Source organism: Eschrichtius robustus, chromosome 11 (genome assembly GCF_028021215.1).
Source record: "Eschrichtius robustus isolate mEscRob2 chromosome 11, mEscRob2.pri, whole genome shotgun sequence".
NCBI classification, from domain to species: Eukaryota; Metazoa; Chordata; class Mammalia; order Artiodactyla; family Eschrichtiidae; genus Eschrichtius; species Eschrichtius robustus.
The window spans coordinates 73,564,596-73,590,613 of record NC_090834.1 but is presented as its reverse complement, the minus strand read 5'-3'; the positions used below and the strand labels follow the sequence as shown (position 1 = coordinate 73,590,613).

Sequence of the window (26,018 nt, the reverse complement as noted above, 5' to 3'; positions counted from 1 at the left end):
GGCACATCTCAATTTTGTTGGAAGATGGTACTACAGAGTACCTAAACCTTTGACCAGACACAGTGAAATAATACTTTTCATCACTTTGGAGTATTCAGTCTGTTAATTTTTCCGTAGACTAGGAGTTACAGAGTTCCATTGCCTTATCCTTGTTCTAACAGAGTTTTCTTAATCTGTCATTCAGCTTTCTTCACTTACTTCTTAACTGTACAATAGGTATAAAGTCATTTGCCTCTCAGTAATACTAATAATCTAGTTGATATCATGTGCTTGGTAAGTAAAAAATCATGGTCAGAGTTATTAAGCATTATGAAAAGAAAAAGTGAAAAGCTTAACTGTAGAGAAACATACTGTATAGAAAAATCTGTGGAACTTCCATTCAGTATCCAGATTGTCTGGATTCAAACCAATTTCCTAGTTACTTTGCTTTTTTTAGGCAAACATTTATCAAGCATTTATATGCCAGAGAATATGCTAAGCTTTTAACACATGTTTTCTCATTTAAATCATATACAACTCTGTAAAGAAGGTATTTTTTTTTTTCCATTTTACGGATGAGAAAATTAAGGCTGAGAATAGTTAAGTAACTTGCCTCAGGTCACATAGCTAGTAAGGGTAGAGCTGAGAGTTGATCCCAGGCAGCCTGGCTCCAGAACCCAAGCCATTAAGTACTGTGCTATCCTGCACCCCCTGTATATACAGATACAGAAGTGGTGCCTTCATTTTTCTGAACAAACTCCTTGTGACCTTCCTCAGTATGGCCCATTTCCTCTCCCCTAAATATAGCAAGTCATGCCATGCCCCAGCTCTCGTGTTACTCTGTCACACATAGCAGCAATGCCTGATGAGTGTAATAGTAGAAGGGCTGTAGTGGCCCAGGAGCTTAAGGAGCGTGTGAAAACCTCCCTTCAGAAGCTTGCCCAGAGTTGCCATTGAGACCTCGTGTGCTTTTGGGGGACTGTGAGTTCATGAATGGAGTCAAGTTACCTGCTCTAAAACCGACAGAAGTGCAGTGGCTTTGTGAGGACTGCTGGGATGCGTAGCAGCCTCTGCTGACTTCAGGATATTTCCTGGCATCTGTTCAAGCGTAAGCTGATTGCAAAGCCTGCTGGAGTTGCAGTTCATATTAAAGTCAGAGTAGATAACAGGTACACATAATACTTTCTCCACTTTGCTCCTCCATATTTCCCTAAAGAGGAAGAGTAAGAAGGAAATGAAGTGAAAGAATACCTAAAAAATTTATTCACTCCTTCAGTCAGTCTTGGTCTAAAAACAAACAAACAAACAAACAGACAAACATTTCTTGAGTGCCTGTTCTGTGTGCCGGTCCCTGAACTAGACACTGGATAAACCAAAGGAAGCAAAACAAATATGTTCCTGACCTCTTGGAACTTAAAGTCTAGTGAAGAAAGACAGAAGATTAAAAGGGTAATGCATACATAGATACATGAGAGATATAATTATCACTGAGAAAAGTACTAAGAAGATCAAGACTTCTTTGTTCCCCACAGAGGTTCAGAGCGAAAGCTACTTAGGTAAGCTCCATTGGCAGGTAAGTTTGGTAGCTCTCACCCAGGATGTCATCCCTTCTTAGTCCACACATGATCATCTCCATGTTTCCTCTGGCTTTGGACCAGTTAAAATATTTTTCCAGCTTTATTGACATATCATTGACATATAACATTGGTGCATATTTAAGGTGTACAATGTGATGATTTGATACACGTATATTTTGGGAAATGATTACCACAATAAGGTTAGTTAACACCTCTGCACCTCACAGATTACCTTTTTCTGGTGAGAAAATTTAAAAACTACTCTGTTAACAACTTTCAAGTATATAAGACAATATTTTTAACTATAGTCACCCTGCTGTATATTAGATCCCCAGAGCTTATTCATCTCTATAACTGGAAGTTTGTTCTCTTTGACGGACATGTCCCCATTTCCCCCACCGTCTGGTCCCTGGAAACCACCATTGTACTCTCTGTTTCTATGACTTCAGGCCTTTTAGATTCCGCATATGTGTGAGATCATATAGTATTTGTCTTTCTCTGTCTGACTTCACTTAGCGTAATGCCTTCAAGGTCATCCATGTTGTTGCAAATGGCAGGGTTTCCTTCTTCCTTTTTATGGATGAATAATATTTTTATCACATTCAAAATATGTATATATAGCTATATAACATATTATGTAATATATGTAATACATAATATCATTTATCACATGAATTTATATATATGTATATATAAAACAGTCTCTTTATCCATTCATCTGCTGATGTATACTTAGGTTGTTTTCTGTGTCTTGGCTATTGTGAATAATGCATAATGGCAGCTTTAAGGGGCTATGCCCTTCTTCTCCTTGCACCCCATTCTCCTGTGTGGCTTCTGAAGTGACTAAAGTAAGCCTGGCTTTCCAGGAAAATGTCTGCTGCCAGTTGCGAAAATGCCAATATCACTTAGTAAGCAACTTGTAGACCTGCTTCGTAGCTTTGAACATGGAAGCAGCAAGGGAAAGGTCACCAAAAGAGGCAGCTGTGCTTGTGTATTAACCACTCATCAAAATCAAATGACAAAACCGTAAGCCAGGAAAACAGAAATTAAAAATATAAAAGGCAAATGTCTTCAGAATTTTATTTTTAAAGTCCAGCTGTTATTTGGCTTGAATATGACAAGACAGCATTTCTTGTTCACCATGATATTTATAAAACTACAAATTCATCGGTGCTGGGGGCTTAGGAAACATGTTTAAGGTCTTGTTATACTGTGGAGCATTTGTTGGCTTTATATGTATTGAGCGCACAAAAGTTGTTAGCTCCTATGTAGGGCATGTAAGGAAGAGAGGACTCAATTAATTGAGTCTGTCACCATGTATTAAGAATGACGAACAGATGTTTAACTTTTTATGGACTTTTCATGCAGCGTTTCCCCTCTCCTTGTTCTCCTTAGGCAAGAGTGCAATTCTTATCCCAACCCTCCTAATTTCAGGGTTGCAAAGTATAGTAGAAAGGGCTCTGGTCTGGTTATTGGGAAATTTGGATTAAAGTTCCTTTGCTAAATGAAGGCAAATAAGTGACGAGTGCCCCTGGGCTTAACTTTATCTTTTAAAAGAGGTATGTTGGATTCCATTATCTCTAGGGTCCCCTCCAAATGCAAGATTGTTATTAGGGTCTTCATGAAACATAGAGTGTGTTTCTTACAAGAAAGGTGATCTGTCCACAATAGCTTTCACTTGGTTTTTTCTTCAGAGAAATAAAAGAGGAGATCAATACCATTGAGAGTATATTTGTACCATTTGCTGAATCGAATTTTCAAGTCTTTGATCTTTTCTTTTTATTAATGAGAATGATCTTTTCTTTTTATTAATGAGAAGATCTCTCCAGTAGCATTTCCCAATTACCTTTCACAGATGGAACCCCCCCCCCCCCCCCCGGCTTCTTCTTCTCTTCCCCCTAGCAACGATAGTTGTAGCCTGCCTTATTTTTTATATTCTCTCCATCCTGTTTCTTCTCTCTCACACACCTGGGGCCTCTAAAGGGACACTTTCTTTTTTTCTGGTTTTCAGAATAGTTTGGGTAAGAAGACATTCTTCTAACGCCTCTTTTAATTCTCAAATTCAATTATTGTGTCCCAGCGTCAGAGGGAGGCAACACCTCATTTTTTTTTTGTTTTGTTTTTTCACACCTCATTTTGACGTGGAGCATAGTGGAATATGAGCTCTAAAAGGGATGAGCTCTGAAAGTGATTACCATTAGGCAGGCTTTTGGACCCTTGGTTGGAACTGTAATGATGTGCTGTCCTCCATGTATTAAAAACTTGCATTGCTTTGAATGGAAATGGATATGTGCACCAAGAATAACCCCTTTTAGAACTGTTGCTCTCAGGTTCTCAGATTTGCTTAGAAAGGTTTTATAGATTTGTACTGAATTTGTGAATTGGATCCCAGCCAAGATGGCCTTAACCCTTCTGAAAGCTTCATTTTTTTTGCGAACTTCTGATTGCTTCTGAGTTTTAAATCTTAGGATAGCTTTATTATTGTCAACTTAAGCTCTCTGTTTATAGACAAATAACAGGGACTGCAACTTTTCCTCTTTTTCCTTAAAAAATGCACCACTTAATGTGAATGTCTTCTCCTAAAAATCCTGCTTACCCTTTGATCCATACTCTGGGAAATCTTTGAAGCTTTTCGCATTTCCTTTCCCCTCCCTGGGTCCTTACTCCTGGTAGAAAAGGAAGATTGACTTGATGATACACGGCTCATTCAAGGCAGCAGAGGCAAGCTGTAGTATAATCTGGGGAGGGATTTAAAGGCTACATCTGCTTACACTTTGGAATGTAAAGGTCATTATTTGTTCAAGCCCACCAGAATACAGTGCTTCACATCACAACATTTAGATTCGCAGAATTGGAATAAAGGAGAGACATGTAATCAAATTTACAATTCCATCCAAGAAGTCCCTTTTTATATCCTGGACAAGTAGTCATCTCATTTCTGTTCGAATGCCTCTAATAGTCTCATGACAGAAAACTGACTACTTCCTGAGAAGCTCATTCCGGTTCTAATTTTTAATTCTTTGTTATTTGTCTTTGCTTCCTTATAACTTCTACTCATTGGTTCTAGTCTGACTTTTGGATTCCAACAAGATAAAGCTTACCATTTCTCCACGTGACACCCCTTCAGATATTTCCTCAAGGGTTAGGAAACTTAAATTCTAGTTGTTCTACCCTACGCAAGTCAATTTCTTTCCCTGAATTTTCTCAGCTGTAGGTGAGGAAGTTGGTGTAGATGATTTCTGGTTTTTAAACTCTTATCTTACTGCTGTACAATTGAAATCATTCACCTTTCAGTCAACTAGAAAGTAACAAGTGTAAATTAGGGACCATACCATCTTTAAAACAAGTGAAATTATTATTGAAATATATCAGAGATGAGATGTCTTTGTCCAAGAAGGTATCCAAGTACTAGATTGTATACCAAGAATAAAAGATGGGGAATTACACATATTAAAATAAAAGACCCAGGGAAATCCAGAGGGAGCACCAACCAGAGCTTTGCTGTGGGCTTATGGGTCTGGCCTTCCATAGCTGCCTAAAATAGCATTTCCAGGCATCTCAGAAAAATGAATAGGCAAAGTAGTCTGTATGGAACCAGCAGGCTGAGGTCTGAGGCCAGGATGGGTGGCCAGGGAGACCCCAGACATGGTGAAAACTGAGTAACAGCCACACAGGCTGGGAGATAAGCAGAGTTCAAAAAGCCCTTGGCTCTAGACTAACTCTGTGGTATCACAAAAATGTATTTTACTGTGGATATAAACAGTTTTAGAGGATCCTGTGCACCAGTTTATATCAGCACTATATATAAAGTGCAGCTCTCTTAAACAAGCAAATAAACTTCTCTTAAAGAAATATATTTGCTGTGTCTTAAAAGCTCCCAAATAACTTTTAATGTTGGTAGAAAATAATTTCCATTGAACTTTCCAAGTGATGGATAGTCCTGATGGGATAAGAGAGTGAAATGTCAAGATTCTTGTATAACTCCATCCCCTAATACTCCATAAAGGGAATTCAACCTGCTTCTTAGAGTTGCTTAAGCTAGAAAGCCCAATCAAAGCCCCAGCCTCCCTTTAGTGAGGAGCCTAGCCCTGTCCAAGAGCTGGTTTCTCATTGGGCTGCCTTCTCTAAAGAGGTATCATTGACAGTGTCACCACACACACAAAATTATCTGGTTTTCTGACTGAATACCCTCTGTTCTGGGGAAGAAATGCTTGTCTATGCCATTACTGAATCACACAGAAGTGCTCCCCCATCTTGCTGTAGCAACTGGGTGACAAAAGATCTAACGCTATCTACCATGAAAATTAGACCCAAGACAAGAACAGCCGGCACATGTTCCCAATGGGACTGCAAAATCAGTCTATGGTTCCTCAGCAGTATATATGTCTGCTTCACATAAACCAACATATTAGAATAAACGCTGGCTGATAGAGGTCTATCTGCCATGTCTGGACTAACTGTGTAGTGACTGTTGAGGTGTGGACCTTGTCTAGTTCCCTGTCCCTAGAATCCTCTTCTCTTGGCAGCAAGAGCCACTTGACTTCCCATCTGCAGGCTGTAGAATTCAGCCCAACCTTAGGCTGGTGGAATTTAAAGAGTCTCAGGCCAATTTGGTGGGCTTTTTAAATTCTCTCTGCTTAAGGTCAAGACCAAACTTGAGAACAACCTTTTTTTTCCTTCTTTTCCTTTCCTTCTTTTCAAGTTCTGATAACTGTGCTTCTAACTTATTCACAAAATTCAATAACCGACCAGCTCTCCCCTATTTTCTGTTACTGACTTCCCTATCTTTTTTTTTTTCTTTAACTAAGAAATTCTTATCTTTGAATAGCTCCTTCTTTTAGATACACTGTCTCATTTTACTCGATCACTGTTTGTTCACACACACTATCTGTCATTTCATCCTCTTTAGAGGTGGTTGTCTGTAGACTGAGCCACCAGTTCTGATAGCCAGGTCTTTCCAAACAGGATCTATCCCTACTCAGAGTCCCCCAGTCTTTAGTTTTACCCACATGTTCAAGTTATAATTTACCAATTATCTCTTATGTACATAGCACTGTTACGAGCACAGAGAGAAGGATTTTTTAAAAGATGGACTATACTGTATTCTTCAAGAGCTAGTAATGTAGTCGGGATAATAATATTAGCATACACAGAAAGCAGAACAACCTAAGGTGTTATATGTTATAGTACATCATTAGAGAAACAGAAAAGAGTGCTATTTAGAAGAGGAACCTACAGTGCTTTGTTGACAGCCATGATTCTGGAAGGTCTGATAGAAATATAGCTGGAGATAAGCCTAGGTTTGGAAAAACAAAGAGAAGGAGAAGAACTTTCAGTTGAGGGAATAATCCAAGCAGACACAGAAATGGTAAAGTACACGGACATTCACAAGGAGGTTCCAGAAAGGAAGAGTCACTTCTCATCTCTGTGTTCTCCACCAAGCCCAATACAAAGCTTTCCACATATTTATACTCAGTGATTATTTGTTGAATTGAATATGTTATAAAAATAGCTGGGTTCCATATTGTGGAGGGCCTTGAGAGTCAGGCTGAGGAATTTGGACTTTGCTACCAACTAAAAAGGCATTAAACTTTAGTTGTTCAAGATTGACTTAGATTATGTATAGAGGTTAAAATTAATGGAAAAGCAGAAATTAGGTTGGTCTTGGTGATCTATTAGTCTCTTTATTCCTCTGTTCTCTTTAATGTCCTTTCAGAGGGGCTATTCAGTGGCTGTCTTTTCATATTACATCATGGGAGAGCTGAGTAGGTGTTAGGAGGGTTTTTAATTCAAGTCATTTTAAAAATACCTCCTTTCCTCCTGGGTATAATACTCATTTACATATGATTTCACTTTGTCTGCTGTGACTGTTCGATGCCTTACAGATCAGTCTTGTACTTTTGCCTCTCACTAGAGGAGAGTGATCTTTTTTAAATTATTTTGTTCAGTGGATATTTACCCTTAGACATGATGTCCCAAATTAGGTCATGGTACCAGAGGGAAGAGATTGTGTAAGAACCCATCGATATTTGCGTTATACTGTAAACTGTTACATTTAGGTGTAGGCTGTAAAAAGTAACTCTGAACTAAAACTTAATATCCCAAGTCACAGCCCTGGAGAGAAGAATTTCATAAGCAGTATATTCAACCATTTAAAATTTTTACTAAAAATGAAAAGTGCACCTTACTGGCTTATGTATATTTACTTTCATGGCAGAGAAATCGCTTCATGCTTCTTCAATATACGCTGACTTTTCACTGGGAAGGTTGATCCTGCATGAGGACAGAATGAGAAATGATAACAGCAGCTATTCCATGCTGCAGAGTCACAGAACTGCTGGTAGAGGAGAAAGGAAAAACAATTGTCAAATGTCCCTGAAACTTCCCTGCCCTTTATTTATTATACAGTCAGTAATCCTAATTCTTTGTTATTCCAGTGAGTCCTTTATAAAAACCTGATCTATAAGTTCTCAAGATAATGGTTTCTTCTTTTTTTTTCTTTTTTTCTGGCTTGGACTGAGCAGCATAGTCTGGTTACAGGCCCCACAGGTGGGAACTGGGGAGGTGTGAGATGGTCTTTTTGATTGTGTCTTAATGCATATTCGATACATTTTAGTTCTATATCATAGGGACACTCTTGAAATATATTTTTAGCTTTGGGTCAGAAAAGAGGCTCCATTAAGTAGTAAATTGCACTCTCCAGCTAAGGGCTCATTTTATAACTACACTGAAGGACAGGACTGTGCAGTATAGGAAGTATCACCCAGGTATGGGGAAAGACTAGAAAGGGAACAAATACGAGTTAAGCACCTGCTATGTTCCTGGTACTAGAATAGACATTCTACTACCTCTACTGCCATTACTACTGCTATTTCTAAAGGCAGCTACTGTTTAATGAGTGGGTACTGGGTTCCAGTCACTGCTAGGAAATTTATGTTCCCACTTAATCCTCACAAGGATCCAGACAAGCAGAAATTATTAGCTCTCTTTTATAAGGAGATGAAACTGTAGTTTAGAGAAGGGAAATAATTTACCCAAGGTTACCTAGGAAAGATCAAATCAAAATTCAAACCCACATCTGTCTAACTACATAGCATCTGAGCCACACTGACTCCCATTTTTCTCCAAGATGAGCTGATTCAGTTGGTTGCCTTTGTTGAAGTAGTTTTTTCCTGTTGGTTTTCATTAAAAAGCAGAAAAATTTAATGAGAAATAGAAACCTGTGAAAGTTGTTTTTTTTTTTTTTTTTTTTTTCAATCTTTCAAACCACACAAATATTAAGTACCTTTCAAATACTTTCACCAGATTCTCAGGGCAAAGAAGTTTTGATACACTACAAAATTGAGTTGACTACCCCAAATCCTTGTGCCCTCTCCTTCTAATACTCTCTATTTCCATATCCCTAACCTTAAAAAAATTAGTTTCTACTGCACCTGTGATCTGCATCTCTCATTCTAGTAAAAGGCAGATTCCCTGGGACAAATTAATTTTAAATTTATTTAATTAATTAAATAATTAATTAAATTAATTTTGTTAATTAATTTTGTTAAGAGTTTTTAATCTAAGTCTGGATACCATTGAAACAATTCAGCTGACCATTTTAGAAATTTACTTTGATGGCAAGTGTGAAACTTTGGGAATAGTTACATTTGAGTTCATTGTGATTTTGCCACTTACTAACTATGAGATTTGGGCAATTTAACCTCTCTAACCTCAGACGTGGATTAGCTGATCTTTAATATCCCTCTCATGTTAAAATTCTCTAATTCTATGAGCATGTTTTATCCATTTCATGTTGACTCTATCTAGGGAAGGTCCCATCATATGCCTATTTGAATATATACTTCAGTTGTATATATTTACACAAACCCGAGAGCATTAGAATAGCTTTCAGATTTAATATTTCCAAAAAGCTCCGACTTGCCTTATCATCCTTTCAGGATTTCCCCGGAAGTGGGAGGCCAGGATTTCAGATTTGTACAGTGTGGAAAGTCAATAAAAGAAGTAAGATTAGAACCAATGATCTCTGACTTCCAAACAACTGTGGGTACATTTTCCCATTAAAGCCATTTTTATTTTATAGAGGGTTCAAGTAAGGCAAAGTACTTAACAGAATGTAAGAAATAAATGGGATTTATACAAAATCTGATTTCAGAAATTCCCAGGTTCTAATGCAACATGTAGACATCTGAATCTCACTCTAAAATTTTCACTGTCGAAGATGTCAAATGCTCTCTGCTATGACATTTGAGTACTTACCTTATGCCAGCTTATGCACCAGACCCTAGCAAAGCAGTTATGAATAAGACACAGTGTTGTTCCTGCCCTTTTAAGGTGCATAGTCTAGTGAAGAAGGTGGGCAGATACAACTGGCAATTTGGATAAAATATAGTAAATGTAAGATAGAGGCAGGCACAGGGTGCTGTGGGAGCCTAAAATACTTAGCCCAACCTGACAAACCGGGTAAGACTGTCTGGGCAAGATGATCCCTGACATGAGTCACAGAATGAGTTGATTGCAAGATGGAGAGGAAATTCCAGGAAAAGGGAAAGCATGGACTCCTAGTATAAAACAACATGGTATATAGAGAACCAGAAGTAGTTCAGTATTATAAAGCAAAAGATCTTCAAGTAGAGTAGCTAGAGATGAAACTGGAGACATAGTAGAGAGCCAGGTCATGGAGAGCCTTGAATACCATACTAAGGAGTTTGGACTTCATCTTTTGGGCATTAGGGAGCCATTGAAGACTTTAATATAGGAGTGCTCTGGTCAGAATTGCATTTGTGATGGATTACCCTGGCTGAAATTAGGAAGAGGTATTTAAGTAGAGACTGGGGACTCAAAATTGGAAATAAAATTCAGCTAGAAGGCTGGTATTTAAAATAGTCCACCAGAGAGAATGAGGCCAAGGCAATTGATGAGTGATAAGGGTGGAAATGAGAGGATGGATTTAGTAGTATCTTTGTTAACTAACTCTGAGATTTGCTTCATCTTGGTTTGTGCTTCTTAATTTCATGTAGAGTCTATGGTAGTATATTGAGTTGGATGAAGCCAGAAGTTGCTGAGCAACATGAATTATTTAGTCTACCAGCTTTTCACCAGCCTCTGTATTCTCCAAGGGAATCTGCTTGAATCTGAGACTGGTTCTCCTGAAAACTTAGGGAGCCAGAACCTATTTTTGTCTTATTTCCTCCACAGTGGTCTCTGGTTCAAACTTAAATAATGCCTTTCTGCCTGGACTCAACAGCTTGTAAACCCTCTCCTGTGCATACAAATAGCAAATAGATAATAAGTAGAGTATTTGATGTTCTGTGCTACCTTCAGGTCATTAAAATAAAGAATCACGTAAGTTATCTCAGTTGCCCTAGGATCCTGTAGTTGAAATAAGATAAAGGGCTCTGTTGAGCTGTCTGTGTAAAGCAAATATAACTTGAGAATTAAAAAAAAAAAAAAAAAGAAAGTAAACATGGGCAGCAAAACTGCAAGCAGGAGACCCTTGAAAACACAGCCTGGTGTATCACTGGTTAGAATTTCCTTCATTTTGCAAAGCCACGAGCCACATGCATCAGCTCACCACAAAGTCATTAAGCCTTTTTAAGCTCAGATGAAAAACATTAACAAATACCACAAAAGGCTTTAGTATAGGCCCTTTGTTCACTCACATATGGCACTTTATAACTCCTGCGCCACTCTGGTCGTGGTGTTTGTTTAAGCTGCCTCCATCAGGCTGGTCCTGAAAGAACAAAAGACATCTTGAGCAATCCTAAGCAGGAAATGGGCTAATCTAAACATGGTTTGTGACACTTTAAGTAGAATAGAAAGGGGAGGGATTGATTAGTCATTAATGTCCAATTGGCTCCATATGGATGTTGCAATAATAAAGCCTTTTTTCAGAGCAGTAGCAGAGTTATTGAATTAGAGGTTTATGTTTCCTCAGAGCTGACCTTAGGGAATTCCCTTTTGGTTCTTCTTGTTGATCTTTTAAAGAGAATGGAGTTTCCAATAGGAAAAAATAGAAGCCTTATCTACAATAGCACTTGCTCATAATCCTGCAACCAAGGAATGCATTAATTTAGCATTGTTTTAATCCCTGCTGTAATTTCACTCCTTAGTGCTTTCTTTGCATGCTCTTGCATCTTTGGACCAATTAGATAGTGGCATGAACATCATAACTGGTAATAGACTCCTTTAATGTGCTTAACAGTGCAGGGAAATGGCATCCTTACAGGGGGAAAGCAATGTTCCAGCCAAGGAATGGTGGGCTTTGAGATTCAGAGTTATTTCATGTCACTGAATAGTGCCTGGGGTAGCTTTGGTGTAGGAGAAATGCACTAGACTTAAAGTCAGAAGACCTAGGTTCTAGATCTGGCTCTGTTCCTTGTTAGCAATATACTAGCAGCCGGTTATTTCAGAGGCAGGTAACTTACCTCTCTGAGCCTTGGTTTCCTCATCTATAAAGTGAAGTGAATATATTTACCCTCTTACCCATTTCAAAGGATTGTAAGGAGGATTGAGATAATGTATTTACTGAAAGCACTTTGTAAATGTTATTGTAGGTAAAATTCCTTAGTACACGTGGTGTTTCTATTCTGGAAACTGATCTCTGGTCTAGACTAGTGAAAAACATAAACTGTTCTTTAAAAGAATTACTTTGGTACTCTAATTAGTGAAATGTCTGTTTCCAAATTGTCCAGCGGAATTTTTTCTTTATGTGTACACTATATATGTTTATATCTCTATCTCTATCTATCATCTATCTATCTAATTTATTCAGTAAATTTCATGGTACAGATAAGTTCAATACTTGAGGTAAGTAGGGCATTTGAGGTAGGTAGGGATTAAAGAGCCTTAAAATGAAAATAAGGAAATGAAAATTTTCCTATGGCTTTCCCCTGCATTGAAGAATGCAAATGAAGAATTAACACTTTAATCAAAGTACCACAGGTTATTCATCTTTTGTTGCTGTACCTCTGATTCCTTTTTTTTCTTTAACCAACCTCTAGTTCAGAAGAACTATGCATCCATATTTTGCATTTGCCGTCTTTAAATCATGACACCCATCAGTAAGTCATTCTTTGCTAACCTATCTAGCTAATCCTCTATAAAAGACAGAGCTCAAACCGTACTCTTCCACTGCTGGTATCCCTCCTTCTCTGAAGATGAACACATCAGTTCTCTAATGATTAAGGTTCTCGCTCAGCCATGGAATGTATTTTCCTGCCAAGTAAACCACTAGGATAGCCAAATCATCCATCTCTTTTATTTTCCAAGAAGATATCAAATTTGAATTTCAAGTACCCTTCTTATAATGAAAGTAAGTTCACATTCTGGCAGTAAGTTGGAGTGCAAAGTTAGCAGAACTTCCATAATCATAGACAGACAGCTGTCAGCCATCCCTACAACATAGTGAATTAGACCTCTACAATATTAAGATACATTTGGTGGAATAAACTTGGTGAAAAAAATCCAACCTATGTCATATTAATAACTTCCTCCTTTCCTAATTTTTCATGTCTGCTTCTAATATTCCTTCATCTTCTACATTTTTGTTTCTGATGCACTCATGATCATTTTCTCTGTTAACTCAAATGTGTCATGTAACTCTTTCAAAATCCCACAGGAGAAAATTAACTCTTCTGTTGATAGACTAAAGTAGTCTAAAATAGTGTGATTGTCAAGGACCCAATGGTGTATATTACATTTGTCTCTTTTTATTAGTAAGCAACCAATTGTAGCATTTTTGCCCCATTTAATAATTCTTTTTGCTAAATGAGACTCTTTTTTTTTTTTTTTTTTTGAGTTCACAATGGCCTGAATATGCCACACACTCAGGTTTACAGAGAAAAGAATCTTTCAGAAAAATATCACTTACGTTCGTTTGTTTGGTTTCCGGTTTTACTTTGGTACTTTTGTTTTTACCTTTTTTGAACTAAGCACTGAAATAGTTTTATTTTGGATAGTATCCCATTGTATGTATATACCACAGTTTGTCCATTTTCCAGTTATTCTCAGCCTTTGGTTATTCTGAATAAAAGTGCTATTATATTCTGAAAAGTTCTCATTTGTTTTGGATAAGTATTTAGGAATGGAATTGCAGGTCATCGATGAATGTATATTTTACTTTAAAAGAAACTGCCAAGCTGTTTTCCAAAATGGTTATGCCACTTTACACTTCTACTACCAATATGTTTGAGTTCCAGTTGCTGCATATCCTTGCCAACATTTAGTGTTGTAATCCATTCTAGTGGGTGCAAAATGGTATGTGGCTTTAATTGCCTTTTCCTGATGACTAATGACATGGAATACCTTTTCATGTGCTCAATGGCCATAACTGTATCTTCTTCTGTAAGGTTTTTTTATGAGTCTTTTTGCCTATTTTTAAATTAGATTGTTTACTTTTTGTTTTTGGTAGAAGTTCTTTATATATTCTTGATACAAGTCTTGTCAGACGTGTATTTTTCCCCAGTCTGGGCCTTAACATTTCATTTTCTTAACAATCACTTTTGATAAGCAGAGTCTTAATTTTGATAAAGTTCAATTTATTATTTTTCTTGTATATTTAGTGCTTTATCTGCCATATCTAAGAATCTTTGCTTACTACAAGGTCACTAAAATATTCTCCAAGATATTCCTTGAGGAGTGTTATAGTTTTTCCTTTTGTTTTAAATTATGATTCACCTCAATTAATTGTTGGGTGTAATGTGTGTTAAGAGGTCAAAGTTTACTTTTTTCCCCATATTTGTCTACTTGTTCTAGCACTGTGTGTTGAAAAAAATGATCATTTTTAATAGCCTAAGTCTTTATTGAAAATTGACCATATATGTGAGGAGGATTTAATTCTAGACTGTCTATTCTGTTCCACTGATCTATTTGTCTATTCTTTTTAAAAAATTTTTATTGTAGTATAGTTGCTTTACAATGTTGTGTTAGTTTCTACTGTACAGCAAAGTGAATCAACTATACGCATACATATATCCCTTCTTTTTTGGATTTCCTTCCCATTTAGGTCACCACAGAGCATTGAGTAGAGTTCCCTGTGCTATACAGTAGGTTCTCATTAGTTATGTGTTTTATACATAGTGTATATGTGTGTGTGTGTGTGTATATATATATATATATATATGATATATATGTATCGATAGTGTATATATGTCAATCCCAATCTCCCAATTCATCCCACCCCCACCTTTACCCCTTGGTATCTATACATTTGTTCTCTATGTCCGTGTCTCTATTTCTGCTTTGTAAATAAGATCGTGCATTCCAATTTTTTCAGATTCCACATATATGCGTTAATATAATACATTTGTTTATTCTTTTAACAATCCCACACTGTCTTTATTACTCTAGTTTTTACAATGTCACAAAGTATTTTTTACTGTAAGTCTTGAAATCAGGTAGTTTGAATCCTCCAAATTTCTTCAAGTTTGTTTTGGATGTTTTTACTGCTTTATTTTTCATATAGTTTTAAAAATCATCTTGTCAATTTCTAAAAACAGTCTTTTGCAATTTTAATAGGATTGGGTTGAATCTATAAATAAATTTGGAAAGAATTGACATCTTAACAATATTGAGTCTTCAGATCCATGAACATGTTGTATTCCTCCATTTATTTAGGTTTACTTTATTGAACTCACAAATGTTATATTGTTTTCAGTGTAGAGGTCTTGCACACGTTTTTGGTTAAATTTATTCCTAAGAATTTTATTTTCTGATGCTATTGTGAATGTAAACTTAAGAAATTATTTTTTAAATTGCTGCTAGTATATAGAAGTACAGTTGATTTTTATACTTTTATATTGTATATTGCAATAATGGTAAATTTACTTTTTAGTTCTAGTAATTATTTTGCAGATTTCTTAGGATTTCTATGTAAACAATTATATTATCTATGAATACACATAACGTTACTTATTATTTTCCATTTTGCATGCTTTTTATTTCTTTACCTGCAGAAGAATGTTGATTAACAGTGGTAAGAGTGGACATCCCTTGCCTTGCTCTTCACCTTGGAGGAAAGCATTCAGTAGTTCACTATTAAGTATGATGTCCTACAGGTTTTTCTTAAAAGTTCTTTATCAGACTGAGGAAATTCCTATCTATTATTAGTTTCCTGAGAGTTTTTGTCATGAATGGGTATTGCATTTTGTCAAAACCATCTTCTGAATCTATTGTGATGATCATGTTTTTTCCCCTTTGTTTTGTTAAATTACATTGCCTGATTTCAAATATTAAATTACTATTACATTTTAACTTCATTTATCCTGAGATAAATCGTACTTGGTCATGTTTTATTATCAATTTTACATATTACTGGGTTTAATTTGCTAATATTAAGAATTTTTGCACTTACGTTCAAATCTCTGTCAGGGTATGCTGTTACTTCATAAAATGAATTTGGGAAGTATTCTTTCTTCCTCTACTTTCTTAGTTTGTGTAAGACTACTATTAGTTTTTCCTTAAATGTTTGGAAGAATTTACCAGTGAAACCATTTGAGATTGGAGTTTCCTTTGTGGGAAGGTTGTTGGCTATAAATTGAATTTCTTTATTAGCTATAGGAGTATTCAGACTTCTTATGTATTCTTGAGTGAATTTTAGCAGTTTGTGTCCTTCAAGGAATTTGTTCTTTTCATCTAAGTTGTCAAATTTATTGGAATTAAGTTACTCACAATATTTGCTTTCTATCCTTTTAAAGTGAATAGTATCTATAGTGATATCCCCTCTTTCAATCCAAATATTGATATTTTTGTTTTCCCTTTTTGTAGATCAGTCTCACTAGCGGTTTATCAATTTTATTGATCTTTTCAGATTACCAATGTTTGGCTTTGTAAATTGTTTCCTATTCATTGATTTCTACTCTTTATCCATTCTGAAAATCTCCAATTTTAACTGGATTATTTGATTCATTTCTATTTAATGTAATTATTAATTTTGATGGGATTAAGTCTTGCAATTTGCTGTTTTTCTATTTGTGCCCTCAGTTTTTGGTTTTCTGTTATTACTTTTTTTCCTTTTGCTTAATTGAATCCTTTTTCTAAGCTACTATTATGAAAACTTTTTTTTTTTTAGGGCAGTTTACGTTTCACAATAAAACTGAGGGAAAGATAGAGATTTCCCATATGCTCCCTGCCTTCACACATGCATAGCCTCTCCCATCATCAACATCCCACCAGAGTGGTACACTTGTTATAATTGATGAACCTATGTTGACACATCATAACCACTCCAAATCCATCGTTTATATTAGGGTTCATTCTTGATGTTGTACATTCCTTGGGGTTGGACAAATGTAGAACATGTATCTATCATTATGGTATACGGAGTGTTTTCATTGCCCCCAGAATCCTCTGTGTTCACCTATTTATCCCTCCCTCCCCTTTACAACCACTGATCTTTTTACTGTTTCCTTCTGAATCCTCTTTTTAGTCTTCCATTTGAATTACTGTACTGGTGTTTTAGCTATACCTCTTTGTATTTTTTAAAAAATTGTTTTTTCTAGAGTCACTGTTCATTCTTAATTTGAATATCCTTACAGTTAAAATTATACTACTACTCATAAAATAAAGCAACATTTAACATTTACTACCTTTGTCCTTTGTGCCAGTGTGCTATTTTTCTCATGTGTTTTACCTCTTCATATATTATAAATCCCATGATGCAATGTTGTATTTTGTATTAAATAGTCCCTTGTCTTTTGAAAACATTAAACAATCAGCTGTTTATTATGAAATCCAGAGAAGAAAAAAAGTTTCTTAATTTAGTCACATATTTATCATTTTCAATGCTCTTCTTTTCTTCCTATATACCTAAGTTTCCATCAGATGTTATTTCTCTTCATCTTGAATAATTTCCTTGAATGTCTCTTTTGGTATGGGTCTGCAGGTAATGCATTCTCTCAGCTTTTGTCTGAAAATGTATTTTACATTCATTTTTGAAGCATATGTTCATTGGATAAGACTACATTGATTTTTTTTCCTTTAGCAGTCTAATGATATTCCATAGGCTTCCAGTCTTCATTGTTTCTAATGAATAATCAGCCATAATTTGCATTATTGTTTCATTGTATATATTATGTGTCCTTTTTTCTCTGGCATTTTCCGTTTGTCTTTGGTTTTCAGCAGTTTGACTAGTGTTTAGGTATGGTTTTCTTTGTATTTATTCTGCCTGCATTTGTCTGAATGTCTTGAACCTGTAAGGTGATGTTTCTCACCAGATTCGGGTAATTTTCAGCCCGTGTTAATTCAAATATTTTTCAGTCATGATTCTCTCTCCTCTCTTTCTAGAACTCCAGTTACACTTAGGACGATATATTGTTTTACATATTGCAAAGTCTCTGCTTACTTTTTCAGCTTTTTTTCTTTCTGTTTTTGAGACTAGCTAATTTCTTTTGATGTATTTTTAAGGTCATTGACCCTTTATTCTGCACTTGAAAATGCTATGAACTCCATTCAGTGTATTTTCATCTCAAATACATCTTTCAGTTCTCGAATTTCCATTTTTCATTTTATAGTTTCATTTCTCTGCTGAGTTCCCCCATTTATGCATTAATTATGATATTCTTTTCCTTTATATCCTTGAACATATTTTTAATGGCTACTTTAAAGTCCTTGTTTGCTAATTACACTGTTTGAGCCATTGCAGTTTCTTTCTGTTGATTTTTTTTTGGGGGGGGTGTCTCTGGGTCACATTTTCCTGGGTGTTTGCACAACTAGTGTTTTTTTTTTATTATTATACATTGTACAGTGTGGATTATAAATTGTAGAGACTCTGGCTTCTATTATCTTCCTCTGTTAAGAATGTTTATTTTTGTGCTAGGAGGCAGTTAAAATACTTGCTGGTCACATTGAACTTGTGGAGGCTTAGTTTTGCACTGTTAGGTAGTGACTGTTTGAGTTTTGTCTTCAGTCCTAAGATGAATCCTTAGTCTTGGCATACAGTCTTTATTCCTAAAGAGTGGTCGCTCTGGGGTTTCAGTGGAAAGCCTGAATTTTTCATGAATACTTTCTAACTTTGTAGGATTCAACTCCAAATTCTGTTTCCCTTGCAGTGGGCATCAGCTGAAATTTCTGCTCAGATTTTTCAGATATACAGCCCTGGTTTCCACCAGAATCATTGAAGTCATCCCTATACATGTGAAGTTCAGGTGTCAGGCACTCAGAAGCCTCAAACTGTCTCTTCTGATACATTAGGCCAAGTAAGACTGACTTTCTGTTTGCATTCTAGCCACTCCATGCTACTCAGACTGGGGAGTGTCTTCATGGAAAAACTATGAAAACAGGGGGTTTACTCAGTGACATTTCTTTCTTTCTAAGATTGAATCCTCTGCAGTTTCTTCTTAATTTTGGTAGATCTCAGGTACCTTCAACTGGTTGTTTTTTTCATATTTTCTCCAGCATTTATAATTATTATCTGCTTGAAAGTTAGTCTGATATACGTTATTCTGCCATTACCAGAACTGGATCCCAGAAGAGAATCTTTTGTGCTATATTTTACTTATATTACATTCATTCTGTCTGACAAAATGTAAGTTTTAATGGGCCTGTGAGGAGGTATTTATTCACCTTATTTTTCGGTATTCTTTATTGCCAATTCACTGGTAATCATTGAGACTATTCAGTCGTAATTTCTCATTTAGCTTCCATTTTGATCTCTTGTAGAACACATTTGTTCATGTCACTACCCTGCTTTTTTATAATAAAAACCTTAAAGACTTCTTGGCTTTGAAGTCAAGGTACTTAGCAATCTTGCCCCTACTTACTTTCCAAATTTAATCTCTTGGTATTCCCCTATTTTTTAAAAAAGAAACTCAAGCCATAGCCAGATTCTTTTTATTCCCTAAAACCCTCTGTGCTTTTGTTATAACTCTGTGCCTTTATATTCACACATTCTCCAACCTAGAATGCTTTCACACTCATACCTGCCGGTAAATTCTTACTCTTCCTTTAAGATACGGCTCAAGCAGTACTTCCTCTCTGAAGCTTCCGCGTTATTCATCTCTGTCCACTCCAACAACGTTAATAGCTTCCCTTCTCTGCTTTCATAGTACCTTGAAATTACCCATGTTAGCACTTACACTGTTTTGTAATTTTCTATTTATGCATCTGTTTCCCACCCTGGACCAAATTCCTTAAAAACAAGGCACATGTGTTATTTATCTTTGTATACTCCATCACAATGCTGGGTACATCTGAAATTTGTCAGAAGTGTTTGCTGAATTGATGCATAAATAAATGATTCCTAAGCACATTATAGAATTTGCTAGAGTTCCTCCTTAGGGAGAACTTTATATATGCACAAATCCACACAAAACGCTTACTCATTCACTCACATAACCCTTGGCATTTACCCAGGAAGGGGGCCTCTCTAGGATTAGTTCAGGACTATTGCCATAGGCTATGATGGTTAAACTGGCCTTCTTTCCAGCCCACCTGGAACAACTCAACTTTCTGTATTCTCTTTCAATCGTTTAACTCACAGATCCCTAAGAAAGTTTTTGCCTTGGCAGTTTCTGTTTTTTCCTCATAGACTTCTTTTTTCATCTAACTGAAAGTTTGCCTTTACACAGACTGTGATATGGGAGATGAAGGATGAATTAAACTCAGGGAAATAGAGAGACCAGGAATTCCTGGAGTAAAGGGGACCAGTGCTTTCCCTTGTTGCCTAGTGTGGTACTGTTGACCTTCCGTTATTTAGGAATGGTGTTGCTGGTAATTAAAGACTCTTAGGTCAGCTGGAAAGCAGTAGTCTCCACGTACATAGCTGTAGGTCTAGGCTTCTTCCAACTGCTTTCCATGAGAAGACATATTATGAACATTGAACTCACAAATGATTCCTCTGCTATTAAAAGTAAAAGAATCTGCCTCTTAGAATTATGAGCAATTCCGTAGGATAACTCTGGATTGTGACACAGAGCACTGGTTACTTTAGAACGAATTGCCTCCCCCCCACCCCTTTTTAACTTGATGTTATTTCTGAAAATAAGTGAGCAGCATGAAGTCACATTTGATATGTAGATTCTAAAGTTAATTATAGCAGAAAGTCAATTTTAGGCTTCAAATATTCAGACTAATAGCATACCTTTTAAAAATAATTCTATATTATTATATAGAATTTTCCTTATCTGTTTAAAAGGGATTTCCTAAAATACAATCTCTTTTTAAATTTCTGAGTTTATACACATATATACAGTCATATGTATTTTTATTGCTACGACAATAATTCCCTCACCAGTTTGTTTCATGATGCAGTTTTGGGAAGTTAAGGAACACTTTCTAAATATTCTTTTGATGTTATGGCCCCTTTATATTTTCTTAAAATTCTGACTCTGATCATATATCAGATCCAATTTAAAAGTAGTTTCAAAACTTTTGGTCTCTCTGGATAAGTCTCTTCTTCTTCCCAAATCTTGGTTCATTAATACAACATTTCTAGTTTTAACTTGGAATGTCCCATTCATTTTGCAGTTGACTCTGCTTGGGAGAGAGAAAAGGAGACAAGAAAAAAAACATGTGCATACACCCTGGTGTTTTCTGTTTTCCCTTTCTTAATTCACATTTTTATACTATGTACTGTACTTGAATTTCTCAATTTCTGGGAGTATTTCTTGTGAGACTAGAGATCTGCTGTGTAATTAATTCAGTGTCAGTGTCATGTAAATAATATGTACTATGGGAGGACAGACAAGGTCAGTGTAGGACAGTTGGTAGGGTGGGACCTGAACTCTATTCCTTGGAGAGGGTGGAATTTAGTCAGGTAGAAGTGAGTAGGAAGGATATGTTAAGACTACAGTATGAAATGAGAGGGAGAGAGATTGGGTTAGGTATGGACATGTCTGGGAGAATCAATTGGTATGGAGTAGAAGATCTACTAAAACCAGAGTCTAAAAATCTACGATGATCAGTCTGTAGGAGATTAAAACTGCCTGTTAACAATGAAATACATCTTGTAAGTGAATAAATAAATGGAAGCTGGCTATTTGGTGTTGCTAGAGGTGAAGAAAAGCTATGACAGTAAAAGCAGATCTCAAATGTTAATCACCTGTAGCATAGTCGTTAACTTAGAATAATATTGAAATGTTTTTGCATCTGACATTCTCCACAAGCCTGTCTCCTTTTATATGTATGCATGCAAGTATATAAATTGCTGAATTCATGTCAGTTGTAAAGTAATGGCACTGAGGGCATCATAAATTACCATGGTGATCCTTAGGAGAAGACACTATCGTATCTGAATGAGTGTTTCACTTCCAGAGTAATGTATGCCTTCATCTGGCCCAGCAGTCAGCATATTGCCCTGTGTTGATGGATATTGTCAGCTGGAAGCTACACTACATTTCACTGCACAATAAACATGGCTGTCAAACCCATATAAAGTGAAATCAATTTATCCTGTATGGTCAGTGCATTTTAAATGAAATTAATGTACTGTGGGTATGGTGGCAAAAAGGTAGCATATTAGTTATGCATCTTGGGATCTGAGACTTTTCATGTAAGGGATCAGTCTGTCTAGTCGGCCTAAAAGAAAGGCTGTTTATAAAATATTTTATTTTGCACGGTCTTCAGAAATGGGCCCCTCTGCCCTTCTTCATGTTCAGAAAAGAATTGACAATATTAGCCAGTTCAGCCCTTTTATTCTGTCTTTTGTTTGCAATAAATGATGACCATATTTGCCAAATAATAGTGCACTTTAATGTTCTAATTTATTCCTAGCTTTGACACAAACAAATTTCTAGTTAATCAAGGTAGCTAGAAATAGAGTAGAAGGGCAGAGATGGATTGGGTCATGTTGTTCCTGTATAATCACTCCACTGAGCTGAGAGGATTTACTTTTTCCAAAATGTAGAGATGTAGGTTTTAATGTATATTTTGCTTCTAAACTTTTGGGAGTAGACTTTCCTGTTTGTGCAGTAGAAGCCCTGGCTGAGGCCATCAGTCCAACTTTACATTTAACTATAGGGGCTCTCAATCTATAGGGAGATATATAGTAGTTGCCACCTGTAAAGCACACATCAGTGTATCATGCTGGTAGGGGGTATGAAAGCAAGCAAGAGCTATGTTCATTCATTGATTCATTTATTCAACCATTCATTAATTGAATGCATTTTACTAACTGAAACTCTGTATGCCATGTGCTTTATTGGAACCTAGTGATACAACAGTGAAGGAGAGCCAGTTCCTGCCATATCCTCAAGAAGGTTTCAATCTAGTAGGTTACTATGGTCACTTCTTTGGAAACTATAAAATGTCAGGAATTTAGACATAGTTTCATAGGGGATGTTAAAGAACTACCCTCACACAGCAGAAAAATATATCAGGACCCTTGAAATGCCTGCCTTTTAGTCTACTACTTTTGCATATGAGTTGAAAACTGAACAATCCTTTACTTAATAAGTATTTGAGTATCTATTACATGGAAAACCCTGGGGATACAAAAATGAGTGCAACATAAACACTAACTTTAGGGGTCTCATATTCCTGGGGATGGAATGGAAATATTAGAGAGAGATAGCCACATAAGCAAGTAATTTCTTTGGAGCATGTAACATTAAAAGAAAGAGGAATGAATGCATCCTGGGAGGCATCATTGCAAATGCCCTTCCTTTGGCTTGAATTACCCTTCCCATCGGGTCTTTACTGCTCCCCCCCCAATTCACATGCTAATTCCTATTCATCCTCCAAGACTCAGCTTAGATGTCACCTCTCCTAGGAGGCATTAGCTCACTCTCCCGTCTGCTGGCACCCTCTTGGTGCCCTGTTTACTTCAGTATTAGAGCACTTACCATACACTCTGTTACAATTGTCTGTTTGGGGTCTGTCTCCTCCCTGAACTGTGAGCTCCTTTAAAAGCAGGTGCTGTTTTATTCACTTTTGTATACCTAGCACCTGGCATAAAGCCTAACGCATAGTAATTGCTCAGTTAATAGTTATCATTGGATTACTAATTAATTCATGAAACACACCACATTTGAATAGGCCTTAAAGAATGAGTGGGATTTAGCATGAAGAAGTAGAAGGGGCTTCCAGGCAGTGAGGGGAGCACTGGCCAAGGCACAGTACTGCGGAAGAGAGTTCTATTTGGGGTAAGAGATAGTTTGAAGTGGCTGCAATGTTTGGCAAATGAGGCTAAAATGATAGGTAAGAGCCTGCTTTTGAAGGGAGAAATCACGCAGGAAAGGCTACCTGGAATTGATTGTAGTAAAAATGTACTAGGTATATAAAAACATGCAAAATTAATTCTGCCCAGTGTGTCTTTGAGGCCTACCTCAGAAGAGCCTGTAGAACTGTCATCTAAAACTGTCTTCTGCTTCCAAGAGTTCATTTAAAAAGAAGAGAAGGGCCTAGGGATAACAGCTGAACCAGGTGGCAAGCTATGTTAACAGTCTCCAGATAATAATGCTTTGCACCCATCTTGTTCTTCCTGCCCTGACATTACAGGAAGTAAAGCAATGAATGGCTCTGCAGCTAAACTACAGCAGTATTATTGTTGGCCAACAGGAGGTGCCACTGTGGCTGAAGCACGAGTCTACAGGGATGCCCGTGGCCGGGCCAGCAGTGAGCCACACATCAAGCGACCAATGAATGCATTCATGGTTTGGGCGAAGGATGAGAGGAGGAAAATCCTTCAGGCCTTTCCTGACATGCATAACTCCAACATTAGCAAAATCTTAGGTGAGTGCAGCCGCTGATGCTGATCTTCTAACGAGCGGAAAGAAGGGGCCTAATGTGACACCTAAGGGAGACTGTGGTTTGCGGAAGTTAGGTGGAGCTCAGCAAGCTGCCCCAGGAGACTGTCATCATCTCTGCATTCCCCACCCTGCACCGTAGCATTTAGGTTTAGGAGTTAGTACATCCACCAGGTGCCAGGGCAGGACTGACTAAAAACTTATTTTAGAGACAAAACTATTTATTGTATGTGTTAATAGGGCAACTCTGAGAGGTCACTGCAAAATAAGAATCATGGAGACAAGCTTTACCTCCTTTTCTTAATTCAGTCTTTTAAAATCCGTAAGTTGCTGTGAAACCCTGGAAACACTCATAGACCCTACAGTTTTCTGCTTTAGAATGCTTGGGCTCATATGTCCCTCTGAAAGAACTCACCAAGGGCTAGGGGTGAGCCCCCAAATAGTGTGAAATTTATGGAGTGTAGAACAGTGCCTCTAATGATAACTTTAAAACTTGTAAAATAAAACTACATTTACTTTAATAAGATATGACTAGTTCAAACTTCATAGCAGTGAGTTGAACACAGAGACCACAGGGCAGAGGCCCATTTTGTGGTAACTTGCCAGAGTGATTCTCCCGTTTCTCCGGATTAAACTCAAGCCTTGTTCTATTAGTGTAAAGCTTGCCTAGTGCAGATTATACAGTTTGGAACTATTGTGCTTAACATATTGAACGTATTTTATTCAACATGCAGCATTACAGTCAACATGTTTCCTCTTTAAAAAGAAAAAACACAGAAGGCACTGTTCTATTTAAGCTGTCATGATGTGACAAAATCTCAAAGGCAGCCGTTTAAGAAGCCGAAAAACATTAGAGACTTAAACTGTGGTTTTCATTTTTTAAATGTTTTGTTCAAAAGCAATAAATATTTAACCTGAGTAAATATCAATGATCTGGACATACACAAATACACATGTTTTGTCACTGTATAAATAATTTAACTTGATTCTGAGACATTTTGAGGCAGCAACCCCTAAGAAAATTTTAAAGATACGTAAGATCAAATAGTGTTGAAATGTTAAAATACAGGTTTTTCCTTTTTTTCTTTTTGACTTTTGAATTTTAAGATAGATACTAAATGTCATTACAGGTAAGTGGGGTTTTATTTTTAGAGTTTCAGAGATATACATAGGGGCATTATTCTTATAAATTTAAATACCTTTCAAACCAAAATGGTCCTAATATATATATTAAAATTTTTTCTAATTAATAGACATTCAAAAGAAAATCATTATTCCTCTGTCCCTAAATTTTGATATCTAACTTTGAAATTTTCCCTTTTTGGCCATTTTATTAGCAGTATGAGTAAGCTCTCCAATGGGCACAGAACCTCTCTGTTTCCATTTTGGCATCTGTGGGGAATCTATATTATTGGTGGGCATTCATGAAAAAAATTAAGAGTATAGTAAGTATATTCATTAAAATGTAAACTTTTAAGCACAAGAATTTTAAGAGCACCAAAAACCTTAACTGGGGCTTTAAGCTGCTGGGAGCCACCCGAACACAGAGAAGCTTGTCCATGTAGACTCTCTACACAACTTTTGCACAACAATCAGGAAAAACAGGAATGGATGTGCTATTAAAACAGACCAGGATATTGCTGGCTGCAGAGAATATTTGTACAACTTTTCCATTTGTTTATGTATGAAAAATCTCCACTGAAGAATAGCTGACATCCAGTCAGCACAGCTGTTACCGCTTTATTCACCAGCGAGACACAAAAATGCAATTTGATACACG

The 26,018-nt window shown here is 36.6% G+C and overlaps 1 protein-coding gene across 14 annotated transcripts in view; it reads left to right on the top strand.

Moving 5' to 3' along the window:
• Nucleotides 1-26,018, top strand: part of SOX6 (SRY-box transcription factor 6) — a 625,789-nt gene that overhangs the window by 583,292 nt on the left and 16,479 nt on the right. For all 14 annotated transcript variants that reach the window (XM_068554456.1, XM_068554455.1, XM_068554467.1 and 11 more), the window contains one exon: nucleotides 23,991-24,224. In XM_068554456.1, coding sequence (XP_068410557.1) covers nucleotides 23,991-24,224 — 234 coding nt within the window. The remainder of the gene's footprint in view (nucleotides 1-23,990; nucleotides 24,225-26,018) is intronic.